General features: G+C 36.0%; 1 protein-coding gene across 1 annotated transcript; it reads right to left on the bottom strand.

The window, feature by feature from the left end:
- Window positions 1-8710: 8710 nt before the first annotated feature.
- Window positions 8711-12630, bottom strand: LOC113346697 (guanine nucleotide-binding protein-like NSN1). Its single transcript, XM_026590181.1, has 8 exons — window positions 12246-12630; window positions 11488-11602; window positions 11217-11390; window positions 10846-11111; window positions 10446-10710; window positions 10012-10191; window positions 9688-9899; window positions 8711-9333 (listed from the first exon to the last, which is right to left on the bottom strand). Exons 1-8 carry the CDS (start codon window positions 12504-12506, stop codon window positions 8977-8979), a joined length of 1830 nt encoding a protein of 609 aa, XP_026445966.1. The 5' UTR covers window positions 12507-12630; the 3' UTR covers window positions 8711-8976.
- Window positions 12631-22156: the final 9526 nt, after the last annotated feature.

Raw genomic sequence — 22156 nt, 5'->3', positions numbered from 1 at the left:
TTTTGTACTTTTTCAGTTTGATGATTTTTAGTGTAATATACTTTTTCAATTAGCTATATCATCAAACTTGTCGTGGGATTTTATGCATGAATTCACGACCATTAGGAATCCTCTGGTTTAGTGGAGAAAACATGGGCCATGCTTATGGCGATCAGAACAACAACTAAAGACAATGGTGAAAAATTGGCTTAGAGTCAAACTCATAAAACCTCTTTCATTTCACCACAATACGGATCGTGACACCATAGTAATTGTGAGAGATGATCAACAAAATCAGTGCCCTACTGCGATCTATGATGCATCATACAAGCCGAGAGGAAAACCAAGCGTCGGATGCACTAGCAAAAGCCGGCAGGCAGAAGTCGACAAAGATATTCTAATGGCATAGCGATATTCATCAAATTTTGATGAATTTACCAGAAGAGAAGAAATACAAATTATTTTGAAAAGGAAGATTTTGTGTTTCCCCCTCAAAATAAATAGCTATTTTGTATTACCCCTTTTTTTAATTGATAATTTGTAAAAACCCCTGTCTGTTATAAATGTCGTTACCATCTGGTTAAATTTACACGTGCAACGCATATCTGAACCATAATAAGATATCAACAGCAGAAAAACCAAAAAAAACATTTTCCTTATTTGGAAACCGCACACATGTTCCAACATGATCTATTTGATTTACGGTTACAGATAACTGTATTAAATTAACGACTGCAGATTGATCTTTGGTTGTGGATCATTACACGGCTCCAATTTACCCAGTTTCTTTGTGAATCCCTTTATCGAGAAAAACAGATCCGTCATTATTAGTAAACAAGAAAAACCCAAACCTCGAATTTTAGCTCAAGTTAATAAATTTGAAGTTGTTGATGGCCTCAAGTTTCACATCCATGTCCTTTCGATCTTAATATAATTAGCTAAAACTACCAAGTTAGTTACTAAGACGTTTCCATTGATTGGATCTTCAATCAATAAATGAATTAAAATATTAAAACTATCCAAATAATCATCATGATCATTCAATTTCAGACTTGAATGAATTATATTTTCCTTTTTTTTTATCGGTAAAATTTCGTAGTGAGTGGTGGTGCTGTTGTTGGTGGAGGTGGGAATTCCTGTTGCGCCAAAGCCTGCGGAAGCGTTAGGTTGCACTGCTACAAAGGTACCTAGGTATCACCAAGAACACAATCACACACACAAGAATAACAAGTATTTAACGAGGTTGAATCCTCGGGAAGGAATAAGCAATTTTATATATCACCGTATAGGTTGGAATATACAAAGCCTTAGATGAGAAGAACAGAACTCTTACTAGTTCTGGTATATTTTCTCTAGTTATCTCTATGTTTATTTATACATATCAATAGGTATGGACATATTCCTTAATAAGGATTACTTTCCTACAAGTATAGGGTTTCCTAACTTAACTCTAAAAGACAAACCTCTTGATATACTTTGGACATCAGTAATTGGTTTCCCAAACCAACTAGATTTCCTAATCTATTCCTTGACCATCCTATCAACAGTTCTCCACCTCGGATCATGCATTCATGTATGAGACGATCAATAGAAAAAATCAACTCCATCTTCCAACGTTGATTTAACCATCAATGGCTTCCTACATATCCTCAATAGGAATAAAACCTGACCGTAGTTCTCTCAAATGGCTGCTAGAATACCTCCACCGGGTTCTTAAGTACCTTTAACGCAAAAGGGCCTTTCACCAAACCAGAAGGATGTGGATCAATTTCAAACAATGTCGAAACTTGATCCCAGTAACTACTTTAGTCAACATATCAACTGGATTGTCTTTGGTATTGATCTTCACAAGTACAATGTCTTCTTCTTTAAGAATTTCTCTCACAAAGTGAAATCGTATATATGTTTAGTTATAGCATGATGCACTTGATTCTTAGCCAAATAAATTGCACTTAGACTATCACAACGCACAGACAGTTGGTCTTGCACAACTCCTAAGTCATCTAGCAAACCTTGTAACCATATAGCCTCCTTAAATGCCTCAGTCACTGCCATATATTCCGCCTCCATAGTTGAAAACGCCACAGTAGACTGCAAGTTTGATCTGCATCTTACTGGTGCTCCTGCTATGGTAAATACATACCATGTAGTTGAACATCTCTTGTCCAAATCACCAGCATAGTCAGAATCCACATACCCAACGCACAACTGATTGTTACTTCTATCCTTTACAAACTCCAAGCCAACATTAACCGTACCGTAAATATACCTCAAAATCCATTTCACAGCTTTCCAATGTCCCTTACTAGAACAATGCATATAACGGCTGACCATACTAACATCATGTGAAATGTCCGGCCTTGTACATACCATCGTATACATCAAGCTACCAACGGACACAACATATGGGACTTGGGCCATATACTTTCGTTATTCTTCAGTAGTGGGAGACATACGTGCATTCAACTTAAAATGAGAAGCAAGGGGAGTACTTACATATTTAGTTCCATCGTAGACACCAAACTTCTGTAACACTTTCTTCAAATATTCCTTTTGAGACAAACAAACCTTACCCTTCTCTCTATTACGCTGAATCTCCATACCAAGAATCTTCTTAGCTTCTCCCATATCTTTCATCTCAAACTCAGATGACAACTTGTTCTTCAAATTATAAATCTCTTTCTTGTTATTCGATGCTATCAGCATATCATCGACATACAAGAGCAAATATATGAAAGACCCATCACATAGCTTCTTAAAGTATACACAATGGTTATAGTGACTTCTTGTGTATGTTTGGCCTATCATAAACTGGTCAAATCGCTTGTACCATTTTCTTGGAGAATGCTTCACCCCGTAAAATGATCTCTTCAGTTTACATACACAATCTTCTTTTCCAGCAACCTTGAACCCACTCGTCTGAGACATATAGATCTCCTCATCTAGATCACCATGTAAGAACACCGTCTTAACATCTAGCCGAACTAGGTCTAAATCATATTGTGCTACCAAGGCCAACAAAATACGGATTGATGAGTGTTTTACCACCGGAGAGAACACCTCATTATATTCAATCCCTTTTCTTTGGGGATAACATTTTGCAAATAACCTTGCCTTGTAGCGTACTTGATTCACCGAAGATCCTTCTTTCTTAGCATATACCCACTTGCACCCTATGGCCTTCTTACCGTTTGGAAGCTTCATAAGAATCCATGTGCCATTATTATAAAGAGACTCCATCTCGTCCTGTATTGCACCTTCCCATTCTTTACACTCTGCACTACGTACAGCTTCTAAATAGGAAGTAGGAGTACCATCTTCAACAACTGGTAATGCATAAGCAATGTAATCATTCATCCAACCTGGATTCCTGGTTGATCTTCTTGGTTTGCTGGTTTCTATGGTCTCTGTGACCGTATCTTATGTATCTTCTACTGACTCTTGTTCCTCTTCCTCAACAGCGTCACTATCATTTGGACCGTAGCTTCTGTATCTTCTACTGAATCTTCTTCCTCTTCCTCAGTAGATACTTCTCTTGCAGATCCATTGTCTTCAGATGTATTTTGAACAGATACAGACTTAACTGGAAGTGGTGGAGTTGCATCAATCTCGACCTGCTGCAAAGGCTCATTAGTACTGGTGCTTCTGTTCTCCACCTGCCGAGAACCCAATACATTACCATATACATCTCATCAAATGTGACATCTCTACTCATGACTATCTTCTTCTCAACTGGATTCCAAATCTTGAACCCTTTTACTCCACTCTTCATACCCACAAAGATTTCTTTCACAGCACGGTTATCAAGCTTGTTTTCACTAACATGATACCACGCAGGACGACCAAAGATATGAATTAAGTCAAATCATAAGCTTGTTTACCAAACCACTTCTCCGTAGGAGTTTTACCTTCTAATGCATCTGATGGCAACCTATTAATGAGGAAGCACGCATATGTAACTGCCTCATCCCAAAACGCCTTATCTAGTCCAGCATTAGATAACATACATCGTACCTTCTCCAGCAAAGTACGATTCATGCGTTCAGCTACCCCATTTTGTTGTTGTGTCTTCTTAACTGTGAAGTGTATTTTTATCCCCTCATCCTGGCATACTTGCAAGAATGGATCACTCTTGTACTCTCCACTATTGTCAGAACGTAGTACTTTGATCTTTCTGCCAGTTTGAGTCTCTGTTGCCTTTTTCCACCTCACAAAGACTTCTAGGACTTCATATTTATGCCTCATGGTGTACACCCATACACGCCTAAAATAGTCATCAATGAACGACACAAACCAATGTTTCCCTCCCAATGATTCATTCTTGGAAGGACCCCAAACATCTGAGTGAACATAGTCAAGAACTCCACTAGTATTGTGGATAGCTGTGCCAAAGCTTGTTCTTGTGTTCTTGACCTTAACACAATGTTCACAAAATGCTAACTTGCAAGCGATAACACCTTTCAACAAGTTTTGTTGAATCAACCTATGCAACGACTTCTCACCTGGATGTGCAAGTCTCATGTGTCATATCTTCGTCTTCTCGGTAGCTGCACTCTCGATGTGTTCATAAATAGACACATCCCCTGTTGTTGTACTCCCAATCAAGTAGTACAAGTTATGATGACGTATTCCATTCATGATTACCATAGATCCAGATATTACCTTTAGAACACCATTTTCAGCGACTAACTTGAAGCCCGTAGCTTCTAAAGTTCCGAGTGAAATCAGATTCTTCTTTATGGCAGGTACATATCTTACCTCCTTCATCTCTCTAACCATACCATCATGCATCTCGATATGAACACTACCAATCCCAATCACCATACATGTATGATTGTTTCCCATACGTACTTCTCCATCAAGCTCTTCAAAACTTGAGAACCAGTCCCGATATGGACATATATGATACGTTGCTCCAGTATCTAATACCCATGTACCATCTATAATAGTACAAGCTGATGGTGTCACAGTTAGTAAGAAATCAGAAGCATCATCTGATTCTTCATTACCTTTAGCAATGTTCACCTTGGTATTGCTATTATCTCCTTCTCTTTCCTTACGATGGGTACAATCCTTAGCCTAATGACCAAAGTCATGGCACCAAGCACACTCATCTGTCTGCAGTCGCGTTCTACTCTTAGAACGTCCTCTACCTTTACCATAACCACCATTCTTCTTTCTTCTGTCTGTTGAACGGCCTCCTACAAGAAGTAAGTCATTATTAGCTTCACTTGCAAGGTCTTCACCATCCATCTTCCTAAACTCCTCACTACGCAATGCTGTAGTGACCTCAGCATATGTCATCTTATCTTTGCCGTGCATTAATAATTAATCACGGGTTCATACTTTTCAGGAAGAGAGTTTATCAGACACAAAGCTTGTTCCTCGTCGTTGATCTTCTCATCGTAGTTAACCAACTCAACAAGAAGTTTATTATATGAATCTAGGTGCTCGGTTAGGGTTTCACATTTCTTCATGTTATAGCGATACAAATCCCTTTTAAGATGTATCCTATTGGACACGTTCTTCACAAGATATTCTTTCTCTAGCTTTTCCCAGAGATCCTTAGCTGAAGTCTTGTGCTGATAATTAACTCTTGGGGTAATTTGTGTTACTTCCCCTGAAGAAGATCTTAATTTGAGTTACCTCCCCTACAGAACAAATATTAGTAAAACCTCCTCTCGTCACTTTTTCCATCCAAACCCGGTTAGCTGAGTCAGCTGCTTCGTACAACTGGATGCTCTTAGGGGAGGTAACTCAAATTATGATCTTCTCCAGGGGAGGTAACTCAAATTATGATCTTCTCAGCTAACCGGGTTTGGATGGAAAAAGTGACGAGAGGAGGTTTGACGAATATTTGTTCTGTAGGGGAGGTAACTCAAATTATGATCTTCTTCAGGGGAAGTAACGCAAAGTAACCCTTAACTCTTACTGCAGTTGCTAAACACCCTCGTATCGAACCAAGACATAATTTATTGATCTTGTTCCACTGCTTATCGGACATCTCAGCTGGCCGATCTTCTAAAGCTTCTTTTAGTTCAAGATGAACAAGAGCATCCATTACGTCTGTTCCCCATAAACCAAATTATTGGTTCTTGTAAACTTTTCTACCTTGAGTTGTGATCTATGTGAATGAAGTATTTCTTCTTTTGTTTCTTTATCTTTATTTGTGGACTCTGAATGTTCATCTAAAGGATCTTTCGGATCAATTGGTTTATCCCCGTCAACCATTGTTCTCAAACAACCAAATATAGATAAAAACAGAACCTTTGAGATTAGTATTACCTCAAGCAATCTTCAGAAAAAAATACCTTCACTTCAACTTCAATCTGAGTACCCGTATCCAAGAGCGTCTCCTTGCTCTAATACCAATTGTTGCGCCAAAGCCTGCGGAAGCGTTAGGTTGCACTGCTACAAAGGTACCTCGGTATCACCAAGAACACAATCACACACACAAGAAGAACAAGTATTTAACGAGGTTGAATCCTCGGGAAGGAATAAGAAATTTTATAAATCACCGTATAGGTTGGAATATACAAAGCCTTAGACGAGAAGAAGAGAACTCTTACTAGTTCTGGTGTATTTTCTCTAGTTCTCTCTATGTCTATTTGGATTACTTTCCTACAAGTATAGGGTTTCCTAACTTAACTCTAAGAGACAAACCTCTTAAATTGCTATACTTAGGACACTAGTAATTGGTTTCCCAAACCAACTAGATTTCCTAATCTAGTCCTTGACCATCCTACCAACAATTCCCATGAGTGTTTTAGGTGGTGAGTGGTTCAGTTAGGAACCAAATGTTTGCTAGCAATAGGGATTTAATTGGATCTCAACTAAATTTGGAAATTAAGAATATAAGATATGGTTGGAATCAAGAAGGATATAATTGGACTACGTCACCTTAGCATCAACAACACCAGCACTTGAAGCTTGAACAAAATACCATCGGCTGGTTCTTATATATCAGATAACCATTGAACGATTAAAAATGACAATTCTAAGACTTGAGTTACAACTGAACGATTAAAAATGGCAATTCCGTAATAGTCTTTCTTTTGATTTTCTTATGGTTCATCATTTTCTGGTTTTCTTATGGTAGAACCGGCGGAAAGGAAGACAATATGTTTTTAGGGGTATTCGAAAGAATTTATGATACTCATGCGGATTGCACATGCAGATTTAACTGGATAATAACGACAATTATAACAGACAGGGGGTTTCACAAATTATCAATTAAAAGAGGGGTAATGCAAAATAGCTATTTATTTTGAGGGGGAAACACAAAATCCCCCTTTAAAAATAATAATAAACAGTACCATGTGTACACAAAACAAACAACATTCAATTACAACTACTCCGGTAAATTCATCAGTGGCCCAAAATTCAATTACAACATTCAATTTAGAAGCGTAGATAGTATGACTATCAACAACTATGTAAGAGCACCGAATAATCAAGGTGTAAGGAAAATTAAAATTTTGAGCCCTAACAATACCTCGCTAAATTGGAGCCTATTCCAATTAATTTGGGCTTACACTACAGGACAAAAAAAGATTATTAAGGGGTGAAACTATCAACTTACCCTTTATCAAATACTAATACCACAAATGAGTCTCCATTAAATCCTAATAATAAAATTAAAAACTAAAATCAAAATCAAAATCAAAACTAAAATCAAAATTATAAAACTAAAAACTTAATCAAAATCAAATTCATCTCCATCTCCTTCTCCACTTCTAACCGATTCTTCTTCTCGTACTTTTCTAGCAAACCCGATCCGTTAAATTAGGTTATAACAACATGCAATCACTCAAAATTCGATTGTTTTGAAATCAAAATTTTCCGGGTTTACCAGAATCGATTTACGTTAGTGTACTTGTGAACCGATTACATATAGAAACGGTTTATGTTCATGCTCACAAAGACCGATTATCTTGGATGTGTTTTTTGTTTCGAGAAAATTGAACCGGAATCGGTCTATGTTAATGCCCACATAGCCCGATTCTGGTATGGAAGAGAACCGTTTTTTCTGTATATTTTTTTGGTTAGAATCGGATCACATGTATGTCCACATAACCCGATTGTACAACCTTTGATTTCTTAATTGCTATGCCCACAATCGGATTATTTAAGGGTCCACATCAACCGATTGTTATTTATGTTCCCCAAAATCGGTTGATATGGTACTATTACATAAACCGATTCTGGGTTGATGTGGTGAACATCTACCACAATCGGTTTATGTTGATGCACACATCAACCGATTTATTAACCATGTTTGAATTTTTTTCACATATTTTGAAGTTTTTATCTTTTTATTCTAGAGCATGAAATTGAAATTGAACGCAAAAAAAAAGAGGTCATTTATGAGCAAAACAGTCGTAGAAATGCACAGATTAACAATCGGTTTACGTGGACATTAACATAAATCAATTCTGGCGGAAAAAAATCACGGAAAAACTCATGAATTTTACAATCGCTACAAGTTCTAAGTATTATAAACTGATTCTTACAATCAATTTATGTGAGCATGAACATCCACCGATTATGGACGAGTTTTTTCAAACAAAAAAAAATCACGTTTTGACGAACAACCAAAATTAGTTAATTTCTAATTTAATTTGATTAAACATCAATTGATTACCCGACTAACGCTAACCATTTTAAAAAATTATTAGATAAAAGGTGTTCTTTTTTACCTTTTTGTCCTATAGTCACAGGCCCAAATTAATTAGAATAGGCCCCAATTTAGCCAGGTAACAATATGAGGCTCAAGGCAATAGCCTAGCTGGCCTGGTCCATAAGACGGCTCTGTCAACAATACATATTCATGAGATCAACTAATTTAATCAAATAAAACAATAACTCAGACAAAGTAACACAACACTTTTTTAATTTATCTTCTTTTTTTTGACCCAAATAAAACGAACTGGAAAGCAAAAAGACATATCTGTCAAAATTTGACAAGAGCTGTGTGAAGTAAACCATCTCACTCCTTCATTCATCAACCTCAACTCCTGACATTGGCACCTCAGCACCGAGTTCATTTTCCGACTCATCATCCTCGTCCTCCTCCATGTCGACATCCTTCTTTGCAAAATCCACCTTAAAATCATAGTCCTCGTCCATAGAACCCGCCGAGGCTAATTTACTAGCTTTCTTCTTCTTCTTTTTCTCAGCCTTCTTTAACTTGGGATTCAACATTCCTTCTGCTGTATAGAGCTTCTCATTTTGCTTGCTGTTTATGGACTTTGCCCTGGTAGTGTTCATATCCTTCTCTTGACTGGCCATTTCAACATCACCATCTCCAGCCAATTCCTTGCCTTGTTTTGAAGGTTCGGGCTTTTCATCATCCTGAGAAGCACAATTCAGGAACTTATGAGATTAGACATGCACAAGAAGGATGATTGGGAATAATGTTATTAATTAACAAGATTGTAAAACAGAAAACTGAAACAGCAAAAACCAATTGACACAGCTACATAACTTTTCAATTTAGAGTGTAATCATATATGGGTAATTTTAGCTGGCACCAAAAGCACAAAATGTAGCAGGGGTAATTTTTGCTGGCCAAACTAAGCAGAAAAAGCACAAAATCTAACATAGATACTTTAGAAAGATACACCATGTGCAGATATAAGTTAATTATCTGCAAGGAATCCAGAGATTAGTTCGCAGAAGAAAAATAAAGATTGAGATAACACAAACCTCGAGCATTTTCTGATCGAAGTTCAGGGGACAGCTAGGAGGAATTTCAACATGACTAAAATTCTCAAGAGACACAAGGCTACCAATGAATGAAGATTCACCCTGGTAAACTTCACCAACATTGAACTCTTTTCCAAGCTCTGATACAATTGAGGACTCAAACGTCTCTCCTTGGTTCCTAACAGGAGGCATCGTGTAGTATTTAATTTTTCCTGAAACATTACACCAAGGAGGAGAACAATCACATAGCATAAATTTGATTCTCTTGTTTAATGACTTCAATCATTGTTTTTCTTGTAAGCTAAAATGGAAAAATCAACATACCCTCATTCCAATCATGGAGAACTATCTTTGCAGCGGCCTGAATATCCAAAACACCGCCTTTTTTAAGCTTACCCCTAACAGTAGCCACCTTCTGGAGGAAGTCATCAACTGAATCGAATATTGCAATCTTGTACAAGGAGACCAACATTTTGGCAGGGCAGAGCTTGAGAATTTCCTTCACTGAAAGTGTACAAGACCAAAACAAGTAAGTTCATATCGCTAAGACACCCATACCTTTTGCAGTGGTTGGACTATCGGCTAAAAGAACCATTACAAGCCCAGTCATTGAAAAAAATGAGTGAATACTGTAACATCTCACCTTCTCAATTCATTTTTTTTTCTTTTAACTTGACAGTTACATTACTAAAGGATTCAGCTATTTATCAAGAAAAAATAGAACAAGTAATTTCATAGAACACCGAACAAATCATTACCTGGAGCGATGGGATCTTCTAATTTTTCAATTCTTTTGCAATTTCGAAGAGCTACAGATGCATCACTCTCCTCTGATTTGAGCATGACAACACCAGGACAATCCAACAGCTTGACATTCTTGTCTAATTGAACTTCTTGCATTGAGCGTGTTAATCCTGGAGTAGCACCAACACTGACAGCACGGCATCTCTTCAAACTATTAATCAAACTACTCTTACCAACATTGGGAAGCCCAATGATACCAACTGTTATCGACTTCTTAATCTGCAAAATGCATTGGGATCAAAATCAGATGATAGCATTCAAAACAAGGCACGATTTTCGCATAATTTATTTTTTAACTAATGCAAATAAATAAAAATTCATGTCAGTCCTAGCTTCTTCAGAAACCAATAGTACCTCATGACTTCTTGAGTAATTCTTCAGCAACTTCAAAAGAGTTTCGGCTCCAAGACAATCACTGGTTTGCAAAATATTGCTTGCTTTCAAGGGTTTTGAAGTCGTTTTCACAGGTTTCCCAGATTTCCCCCCAGATTTTCCTGGTTTCGACGACTTCCAACCATAATTTGATCTCTGCTCCTGGGTGTTACATTTGAAGGCAACCGCAGGCAACTCTTCCCTAAGATAATTAAGCCATTTCTCGACAGCCTCGCGAGGAGCAAGGTCTACAATGCAAGGATAGGATCATATTCCAAATTAAAATGAGTTTTTTAACCCCACAGCATATTGCATCAACTAACAAATTACAACAAAACCATTTGAATAATTACCTATTTTGTTAAGAAGCAAGACAAGATGTTTCTCAGGACCCGCTTTCATTACCAACTTTTCCATATCAATACAGCGAGTACCAAGAGGATCCCTAGCATCAAGAACTTCCAAAATGACATCTGATGCTTCTATAACTTTGACTAACTCCTTGTAGAAAGCCTTGTCTGAATTATCTGTAAGCAAAATTAGGAAGAAAGCACATAAGCAACACTACTAATATCTCCATTTTAATACCCTTCGAAATTCCAGCAATCCCAAACTTCTGCATACCTTTGCTCTTACTAAATACAGCAAGTGATTCCTCCTCAGCCTTGGCTTGTTTCGTAGGAACATTATCAATATCATCATCATCATCCTCTCGTGCCTCCAACTTTCTCTTTTGTCTCTACAGAAAGGAAACAAGAGCATCTTCATTCAGTGACCAAACTCAAAACTAACAGAACAGTTTTATGGATCAAGAGTAGACAGAATCTTTTTTTTTTAAGAACAACACAGGACTACATTGTTATGGATTCGAGTTCTTAAATTCAAATTACAGCTTAGCTACATTTACAAACAAAAACATTGATTTAGTGTGCATTCCCACTTCATACGACCCGCTACCTTAACAAGTAGAACAACTATTTTGTAGCCACTTCTAAAACCTTAGGACCCACAAACAACTCATACTATGAGCCCATTATACAAACTCAATGATCAATAAAGACAAACACTTTGAGGACAGAAATCTTGAAGTAAATACATTATACCTCAGGCACCATATTACAAAGCCTCACAACATTAAAACCAAACATCTACTAGAAAAAACACTTGAAGATAACAACAATACGATACCTCCATCGAACCGCAACCATGTCATCAGACATAGCCTCAGTGAGTAATATAAACAAAATAAAACCAACAATTCCACAAGCATCTCTATGAAGAAAAACCATGAGCAGCCTCACTCAACAAGAAGTAAATTTCTGTTCATATAATTAGGTCAAGATTTCATATCAATCAATAATGAATTAAAATAAAAATCATACCCTTTCGATTTTATCAGCTTTTTTTTGTTCCGCTTCTTCTATAGCTTTAGCACGACGAGCTTCAAGAGATTTGAGCTCTTGTTCCTTAAAAGGCCAATCATTAGGAATTCCAGGATCTTTCTCAACTTTTTTTCCGTGGTTAGGAAGTTTCTTTGCTTCTTTAGCTTTCTTTTTGTGATGTTCCTTTACTTTCCTGATAATCTTATGCTTCTTCTTCAATGGAACTCTCTTACTTTTACTCTTCTTGCTTCGTTTAGGCATATTGAGATAATTTAACGATGAACCCTAGCTCAGAAAAAATTTCGTTTCGCCTGTTGGTGTGAAGGAGGCGACAACCGAAAATGCTAGGGAGACCTCAGATTTATGCTACTAACTTGTTAAGTTATCTGATCACCCAATTTAGGGTTTTAGAGAAGAGAAAGTGGTTGCTATTTAATAGCTCAATATACGATATGGGGCACTTTTCGTAGTAGACCTGTTAACTCTGTGATGGGCACCCAACTATCCGGAATGAACCGTACACGAATCAATCGGGCCCGATTGTGGGTCTTAAAATCGGACTCATCAGCAATGTTACTACCTGAGAGACAGGTAGACCCATTAGAAACAGTTAAACTTTTGGGTCATAGACTCATAATTGTCCGGACCCGACGAGTATCCAATTCTTTTATCGGGTTCGAGATCCGGTCCACTAAATTAGGATCCGGACTCTTTTTTTTATTGGTTTCGGTTAGGATTCAAGGCCAAAATTTAGGATTAGAGACCAAAATGATAGGAATAATTAGGGATTTCTTTTTTCCAAAAAGAGGCAAGCCTTAAACTTTAATATTCATAGTTAACAGATTTAAAATCGGCCTAGTTACATAATGAGTTACATAATTGACTCTGGTATTTTCAAAAAGCTTCACATATTCAAACAGACATCGTTCAACTGTTAAAAGACATACAATTTCAGACAACCTAACCACATAGCTACAAATCAAAATCTGAAGAAAGAATCCAACAGTTCCAACCTGTTTCCTAAGTAACGTGACAAGTTTAAGTGGCCTAGTTAGGATTAAGATAAACTCATCCCAACCTCTTAACATATCTGCAGATAATAGTGTTGCCGAGATCAACAGATCCAACCACTTCTCAATGGATTTTTTCATTAGTATAGTAACAAAAATCACTGTGGTTTAATAGAATCCATAAATCCCACCAATAATCACGGTTTTCATCAAACATAAGGTGATACAGGTAACAAAGAAAACCAAATCGGCTCTCTTGGGACGGAATCGATCTAGATTGGTATGAAATTTCAACATAATCTGTCTTTTATAACCATTTGTTGCAAGTGTCTCTGTCATCGGTATCTTTAGTGTTGCTGGTGTCTTGGAGGGTGCTTTTACTGCTGTTGTGGAAGGTACATGGATGTGGTTGCTCCTGTTCTGGATCAACTTCATCAAACAAACCAACTGAAATTCCCAAATGTCAAAACCTAATAGAGAAAATAAATTAAAACTGAATCCGGAAATAAAAAAGCCTAGAACAAAGAAGATGACGAAAACAACTAGTTAGATTTAATATATAAATCAAATCTGAGAAACCCCAACTTAAATCTAAGATCCTAATAACAGGTAAAGAAGTTTAAAAAATAAGCAAAGGAGTTGATTGAGATTCCTAAAAACGGAGAAAATAAGATTAACAAGAAGCAAAGGAGTTGATTGAGAGGTTAGATATGCGATTGCCTGCTCAGACCTACTCCAAGGAGCATATATGAGCTGGTGAGGAGCAGGAGACGTACAAGTTTTTTCTGCTAGGTTATTTCGAGAGAGAGAGAGAGGGGTCCAAAACTTTTAATTGGGGATTAGCCATCAAGTTTAATCAAAGCTTTCAATTATATTGATTGATTTCATGAGTAAACCCTATAAAAAAACTATTAACATTTAGAGTGAACCCAACTTGAATCCTAAGCAAATAGCGAATAAGGTAACACAAATTAATTCCTAAGAGTAACTTCATGTGTTGTCAAATTTCCAAATTTATATCTCATACATGGATTTTTATTTTGGCAATTTCGTTCTTGGCGCAGCGATAAAGCAATTCCTAAATTGAAAAGCAGTTTAAATTAGCGTTTGAACAGAAACGTTATTAATAAACCCATAGCTACGAACGGGGTTTGTAAAACCGTATGGTAAAAGAAAAACATTTCATATGAGGGACTCATTTTATAAATTCGTTTGGTATACAGCCGCAACTTTCACTTACGTTTCAGGAAACACAAAATTTATTAGCAAAACATGTTGTGAAGCGAACATTTTATAAATTCGTATGGTATACAGCCGCAACTTTCACTTACGTTTCAGGAAACACAAAATTTATTAGCAAACATGTTGTGAAGCCAACGTGGTTTAAAGTATAATGTTTGATTCTAGATGCATTAAATTAAAGCGTTTCTTGCGACACATTTTTAAAACCCGTCCCAACCAGATGCTTTTGTGTATGTCGTCCCACTATTACACGCACGCTACTTATAAGTGCCTCCAAGTTCACACAAATTTTATAATCGTGTGCATGTGCACACGCAATTATTAACCACGTAGCTATATATATGAGAATTTCCAAATTAAGTTGTCATAATTGACAACCTCATTTGGCATTTTTGGTATATGGTGATGTTAGAGCACTGCTCGGTCGAAGTCGCAAGCGTTGCTATCTCAAGCTTATTTGTCAAGTTTAGTTGATTAGAACTATAAGTCTTGACTCTTAGTCTACTTATAGCTATGTCTCGGATTAGGATAGAATGTGTATTTGAGCAAAGACTTGACGGCGTTCATCGATTGAAGACGAAGATCTACTGAAGAGAGCTTTGAGGAACTTCATCAATAAAAGGTATGTGGAGTCTAAAACTTATCTAGCACTCGGAAATCTATTCTATTTTATCCCCTAATGAGACTAAGTCGTATAGCTATATAGACATTTATATTATACACATTTAATATTTCGAGCCGAGTTTATCTCACTTATTGGGACCGACCGACCGAAGGGCCCGTATGCAGGGAGTCCCTTTTATGGCCGGGAAAAATATGGTTTAGTCCAAAATCCCATCTAAATATACTAGTTAGTCCACACTCATTCAACTAGGTAAAAATTAGTCCTTTATTTATTTGAAATACGGTAAGTACACTAATAACCCTTAATATTTACAGTTTCATCCAAATATTTTCAGTTTAGTCCACAGTGACATATGATGATGTCACCAATTTTAAATAATATAAAAATAATTTTAAAATGATTTATCTTTCGAATCGTTCATCCAAAATTCACAAACTTTATATATTCAGAAAGCTCTTTTCGATAGCTACAAAAAGAGTACCCGTATGACTATATAATTTTCACTTTAAAAAAAAATAATTTTGATGTGTACAAAAAAAATGCACATGCACGAAACTTTTAAAAGTTTATGCAGTAAGTTTTTCACTTGTGCACCACTTTGTCCAGGTCGTCCATATCCACCACATGACTTACTTTTCCATGAGAATTACACTGTGCACCAATATGTACACCCCTTCAAAACATGCATGAGACCGTTTATTCACTACCACCCACAAATTTACTTTTTCATGGAAAAATACACTTGTGCATCAATGTGTTCACCCCTGCAAAACATGCATAACATCGATCATTCATAACCACATCCTAACCTTCTTTTTCAAGGGAATTACATGGGGGCACCAATATGTACACCCTTCTAAAAATGCATAAAATCGGTCATTCATAACCAGACACAACCTACTTTTTCATGGAATTACACATGTGCACTAATATGTATACCCCTACAAAACATGCATAAAATCGACCATTCATACCCGCAGGCGACCTATTTTCATGGAAAATACACTGATGCATCGTGGAAAAAATCAACCATATTCGCCTAATAACAAATCTATTTCATGGGATTTACACAGGTACACTAGTATGTCCGCACCTACACATATTGTATTAACATAGCATGGAAACTCAAATGGATTTGAATCATCAACCTCCGCAAACCTTGTGATAGGCTTGAGCTCTCTACCATTTTGAGTTTGTGAGTCCCTAAAATAAGATGCATAAACCAATACAAACTGATGTCAAAGGTGCATCTGGGTATAATACAGTTCTATATCATAATCAAAATGTGTACAACGATGTATATATTAACAATCAACAGGTGTATAATTATGTACACATTAAGAATCAACATGTGAACTATGTAAACTTTTAAAAATTTGGAACTGGACATTCATTAACTTACGTATGCTTGGCATTGCCTACATATAAAAAACATGACAAATGATTGATAAATGGTTTTGAAAAACCTCTAAGAACCTACAAATTGTTTCCAAATTGGTCAAGCGAGTACAAGATAGGATATTGGTCATTAAGAAATAAATTTTCTCATCAGAAGAATGAGCAGTAGAAAACATACCTAGTATCGAACTTTCACTATTTGCAATTGTTAGCAGCCTTCTTGGGTGATTCCACCATCCTCACATGTAAGCAACTTGAATTAGGTCCAACCTACACAAACTAACAAAATGTGAGATGATACAACCTGTTTAGAATACATGAAATTAGAAGAATATTTTATATGAAGCAACAACGATGTAAGTAAACAAAAAATCAACGTAACATAGTTTTATTTACATGAAAATAAAACATAAAGGGTAATTTAAAGTAGTATTCAGCCTTTTAAACCTATAGTTATAGTAGCTTAATATATGCCTGAGGTGCAACAATTTAGACCAGCAAGCAGTACAGTTTATACCCAAAATGTAAGAATTTATATTATAGAACTTCTCATATTATGATTAAGAATCTGGGGACTAACGATGATGGTATATGAAGGTATTTTCCCCGTAAAGGTTATATAGTAAGCTAATTCTTAATATTATAGAAAGTCCTTCATTTGTAGAACTATGTGTATACGATCAACGTAAATTACCGATAAACAGGTGTACAACTATGTGCACATTGAAAATCAATATGTGTACAACTATGTACACATGGGGAAGAAGACAAACAAAAAAAGTGTCATAGGTATTGTATGATTTTAGAGCTTCTTCAAAACACTCCATCGATGCTCTATCATATTTCCTGCAAAGATTTGACCTAGTGGTCAATCAGTATTTAGAATAACGTAGTTTTAACCAGTGCAAGCAAATTTTGGTAGTTAATAGAATATGAGTATCAATGAAGTACATAAATAAACAGTATACCTAGAACTTGATGGATCCCCTATCTTAAACTCATTTTTCTCCATGTCATATCCACAATTCACAACACAGAGGCCTAAAAATTGCAAGTATAGCTAACATCCTTCATAACATATTCAGTCACAACTAATAAACCATGTGTACGCAAAAAATGAGTTAAAATGTCCTAACAGTTGAAAGCATCACTTGGTTTCCTATTTCTGAAATTGCAGCTACTTGTTACTATCGAATGCCGATATTAGCGTAATCTGATACTTAAGTGCACAATTATGTACACATTAACTATCAACAAATATACAATTATGTACACATTTCAATAGTTGTACAACTATGTACACATTGACAATAAACAGGTGTACGACTATGTACACTTTAGCAATCAACTGGTGTACACTAACAACTTTGGCTCACATATTTCCTTACATAAAATTCACTTCCAATGAACACACCACAACAAGCTCATATGTCAATAAAACATTGTCTTAGAGAATATCAGATGCTACATTTTTGTCTCACTTTGACAAAGACCAACATCAACTATGATTTTACTATAGCATCTACTAAGTGACCACTTTGAAACAAGCATTCGATGTATCCAGATGCCTAAGCTCCGATATCAATAAACTAGATGTGAATCTATACAATCCCCTTGGGCCTTGGGATCATCTAGCATGTTAAGTACAAATCTATCAAATGATGAGTAACTTCAGTTAAGCTAGAAGTTAGGTGAACTATGGTAAAATATGGAAACGATTACACTTAAATGCTAATCAGTTACTAAAACATGTGGATAAGAGATAAGGAAAATCAGTAAGTTACACTTAAATGCTATAAAAAAATTGGATGATCATTACCTACAAAATCCTGCTATTGATAAAGCATTGATACAGGATTCTGTTCCTCCAGCTACTATTACATCTGAATCTCCAAACTGAATCATCCTTGCAACATCACCAATTAAAAACGACCAAAGGCTACTAAATTTTTTAAAGATGCTAAACGATAAGAAACTACAATTTCTAAAACCCGTTAGCAGTAAATGTGTGTCCACTAAAAAAATGCATTCGTAGCTTGAGACATTCAACCACGTGGAAAAAATTGTTATAGATATGGAACAAAATCTAAAAGTGGAAGTGAGTCTACTGTTGAAATTTTCTTCATCTTCTATTTGTCTCTTAGATATGATCCGCACCTGAAAGATAAAATGTTACACATTAATTAGTTGCTTTGATGAAAAAAGATATAAACAAAAAACAAGTAAATTCCAAAGTTATTCCCAACTTCAAAAGAATAACATGTGTACAACTATGTACACCATAATAATCAACATGTGTACGAATATGTACACATTAATAATTAAAATAAAAATGTGCACAAATTAGTTACAGAGAGCCATATCAGTCCAAATCCAGTAAAAGTTTGAACCCAATCATATCAGATGCTCAAGCTACAACCTTCTTTGTTCGTCTCTGCTGAAACCATTTCAAATCCTCCTCTAAATTAAATCACCATATTACAAACGCACCAATTTGTACACTTGCATTGCAGGTGCACCAATATGTACACTTATAGAAGGATGGTAACTTGACTTCCAAGAGACAGTGTCAAGCTAATCGGAAACTGAAAAAATATGGGTAGTACCTCTGTCTACGACCCCTATCACCGCCATTGTATCCACTCATTCCTTGTGATCTACCTGAACCACTCCATCTATCATCTCTCCGAGAAAATGGGGGTGTAGGAGTTTGTGGACAAGGTTGTTGTATACCAATTGCACCGAGAACAAATACAAAAAAAAAAAAAAAAAAACTGGCAGCGAACTTTAACTATTTCAGAAATTGAAGACAATTAACAATTCAGCCACCTGGCAGACCCATCAACACCATTGACATTCTTGTTGGCATTGGTCTTCTACCATATATCATAGCCTATGCAACATATCAAACCCACTCCATGAGAAAAATGCAAAACTGACAGAAGTAAAATTAACCCAAACTCTGCGCAAAATGGGAATGAATTGACAGATGAGCATAGATTAATTGGAGAGAAAAATCCATCCACGAAATGAATAAACCACCAAGTGATTGTTATTATAAATAAGATGCCACTTCAAAGGAAAACTAATGAGAACAAGAATCAACTTAAAGACCGTGATCACCGAAACCATAAATAATACTTTTTCAACCAAAGTTAAGAGGTTAGGACTTAGGAGCCTATGAGACCAATGTACATGTAAGAACAAATGTCACTAGAACAATTAATTACCTACTTAAACCACTGTACATTTACAAATACAACATTTCATGATTTCACATAGTTACTATCTACATCCATTTCAATTTTCTTAGAGGCGTAAACCACTAACATACCCATATCTACATAAACTAATGTACATTTAACGGCGTCTATGATGAATATATCAAATAAGGTGATTCTATTTGAAAAAAAGAATAATTTCCTGAGTTTATTACCTTCCAAGGTGATTCTATTTGTATGTCTAGGTAGTTTCCCATAAATGTCATCACCAAAATCATTATCTTCAGCTGTATTTTTTTCTGCTTACTCAAAGTACTTCCTCCTCCCACAAACACAGTTCAATAATGCAAAAAAAATTGCAATTACAAGTAAAACATATGTACTGACGGTGTAGCTAAAAAACCAATAAAATCTTACCACGAGGGAAATCAGGAACATCAACGTCTTCAACTTGAGAAATCAAATCAGGAGGGAAGATTCGACGGGAAACATAACCGTAATCTGTCTATGAACTCCATTTTCTATTAACCAAAACAAAAATTATTTCTCTAAATTTTCAGATGTGATGAAAAAGAAGAGGAGTTTAAAGAGTTTCTCTCTTTGCTTTCCTATAGGAGGAGGGAGATTAACTCAAATTAAATGATAAGAACATGTTCTTATCTTTAAAATCGTTTCCAGCTGATAAAATCTTCAAATTGATTTGCTAAAATTTATCGATTTTGGGTTAATCTTCGAGAAAAGAAACTGATGACGACGATTTAGATTTTTCGAAGATGAATCCAGTGTTGTTCGATTATCATGATTAGGTTTGAAAATTGAAACTTCATTGAAACGAAAATATTTTGTTTTATGATTTTTTTCTTCATCCAGGAGAGCTGTTTCAATGAAACGAAAATGAAAAACTGGAAACTGAATTACGAAAAACATTTGGATGTGGGGTATTTTTTCCCAAGGGAAAATTGGGTTTGGACTGAATCGGTCGAAAAAGGATTAACCCGTACGAAATTTAGTTAATTTGAATCTCTGTGTATTAGGCTTGAGATGGAAGGACTAAAGTGTCTAAGGCCCACTAACTTTAGGACTAAACGTAAATTCCTAATTTACGACCACTTTTTTGTGGAAAGGACCCTAACGATTTTTCAAAAAGATTGCAGATATTTCCATGTCCAATTTCAATATGGTCCGTTGGATCATATATCTTAAAAACACGGGATTGATTGGAACCGTTCATCTAATAAGGGTTTTCTGTGTGTGGAAATTATATCGTCCGTTGGATAAGATGACTTTAAAACACTGATTTTATGGGAGTCATTCATCTATAAAGGATTTCGGTCCAATATACGAGAAATTATGAGGGTCTATACTAAATTAACTAAATTTATAAGGACCTGAAGTCAGAAAAAATATAACAGATTTCACTTGAAGCTTTCATTTCTCTCGATTCTTCTTTAAATTAGGTTTAGAGGAGAAAACTAATCGCAAATGAGGACGACGATGCTGCATATGTTCATATTAATTTTATTAAACCTAACCTTTAATCTTCTCCAACTTCAGTCTAATCTCTGTTCACCACTACCACACCAGCAGCAGCGCCGCCACCACTATCACACCCACCATCATAACCCTAACCATTATTACCACCATCAATACCACCTTAACCACCACCACAAAAATCATGATCAAAATCTAATAATGTGATCTTCAACAACCCTCCAATAGCTTCCAACAACACCACCACCACTGTTACGGTAAAACACAACCATAACCGTGACCAGTAATACCGTCACCGCCGCCACCTTTATCCTCCACCTGCACCACCACTACCGTAACCAGCACCACCACCCTTCGATTCATTTATACCAGTTTTTCCAACCCAAACATTCATACCAATTTTGATTTCACCACCACCTTCCTGCAGCTCCTTCGATTTTAATCCATGTCCATATTTCCATATCAATTTTGAAACAAAGACATAAAATTAGAATTCTTAGATCTGATACTTATTATAAACTAAAAAATTCATATAAATTCAACCATTCAATCGTAAACCCATTAACATCAGCATCTAAATTATCAATCAAATCCAACACTTGCGTTAAATTATAAACCCAACTATTTTCTAAAAAAATGAATCATTAGAAGTAGTCATCTTCATCAACATTAATTTTCCTTAAAAGAATATAGCTTAACCGATGTTGCAAAGTTGTTGTTGGGTTTCATCCTTCGATTTAGTAATGCATGTGGACTGTGAAGTTGTTAGCAGAAAGATGAAAATCAACAACAACTTTGCAACATCGGTTAAGCTATATTCTTTTAAGGAAAATTACCATCACTGCCTCTGACACGCGTTAAATGCATGTGAGGTTCTGTGCTTACCTTTGACACGCGTTAGCACAAACCCTTTTTTTTATGCAA

Source organism: Papaver somniferum, chromosome 2 (genome assembly GCF_003573695.1).
Source record: "Papaver somniferum cultivar HN1 chromosome 2, ASM357369v1, whole genome shotgun sequence".
NCBI classification, from domain to species: Eukaryota; Viridiplantae; Streptophyta; class Magnoliopsida; order Ranunculales; family Papaveraceae; genus Papaver; species Papaver somniferum.
This window is presented reverse-complemented; position numbering and strand designations above follow the sequence as displayed.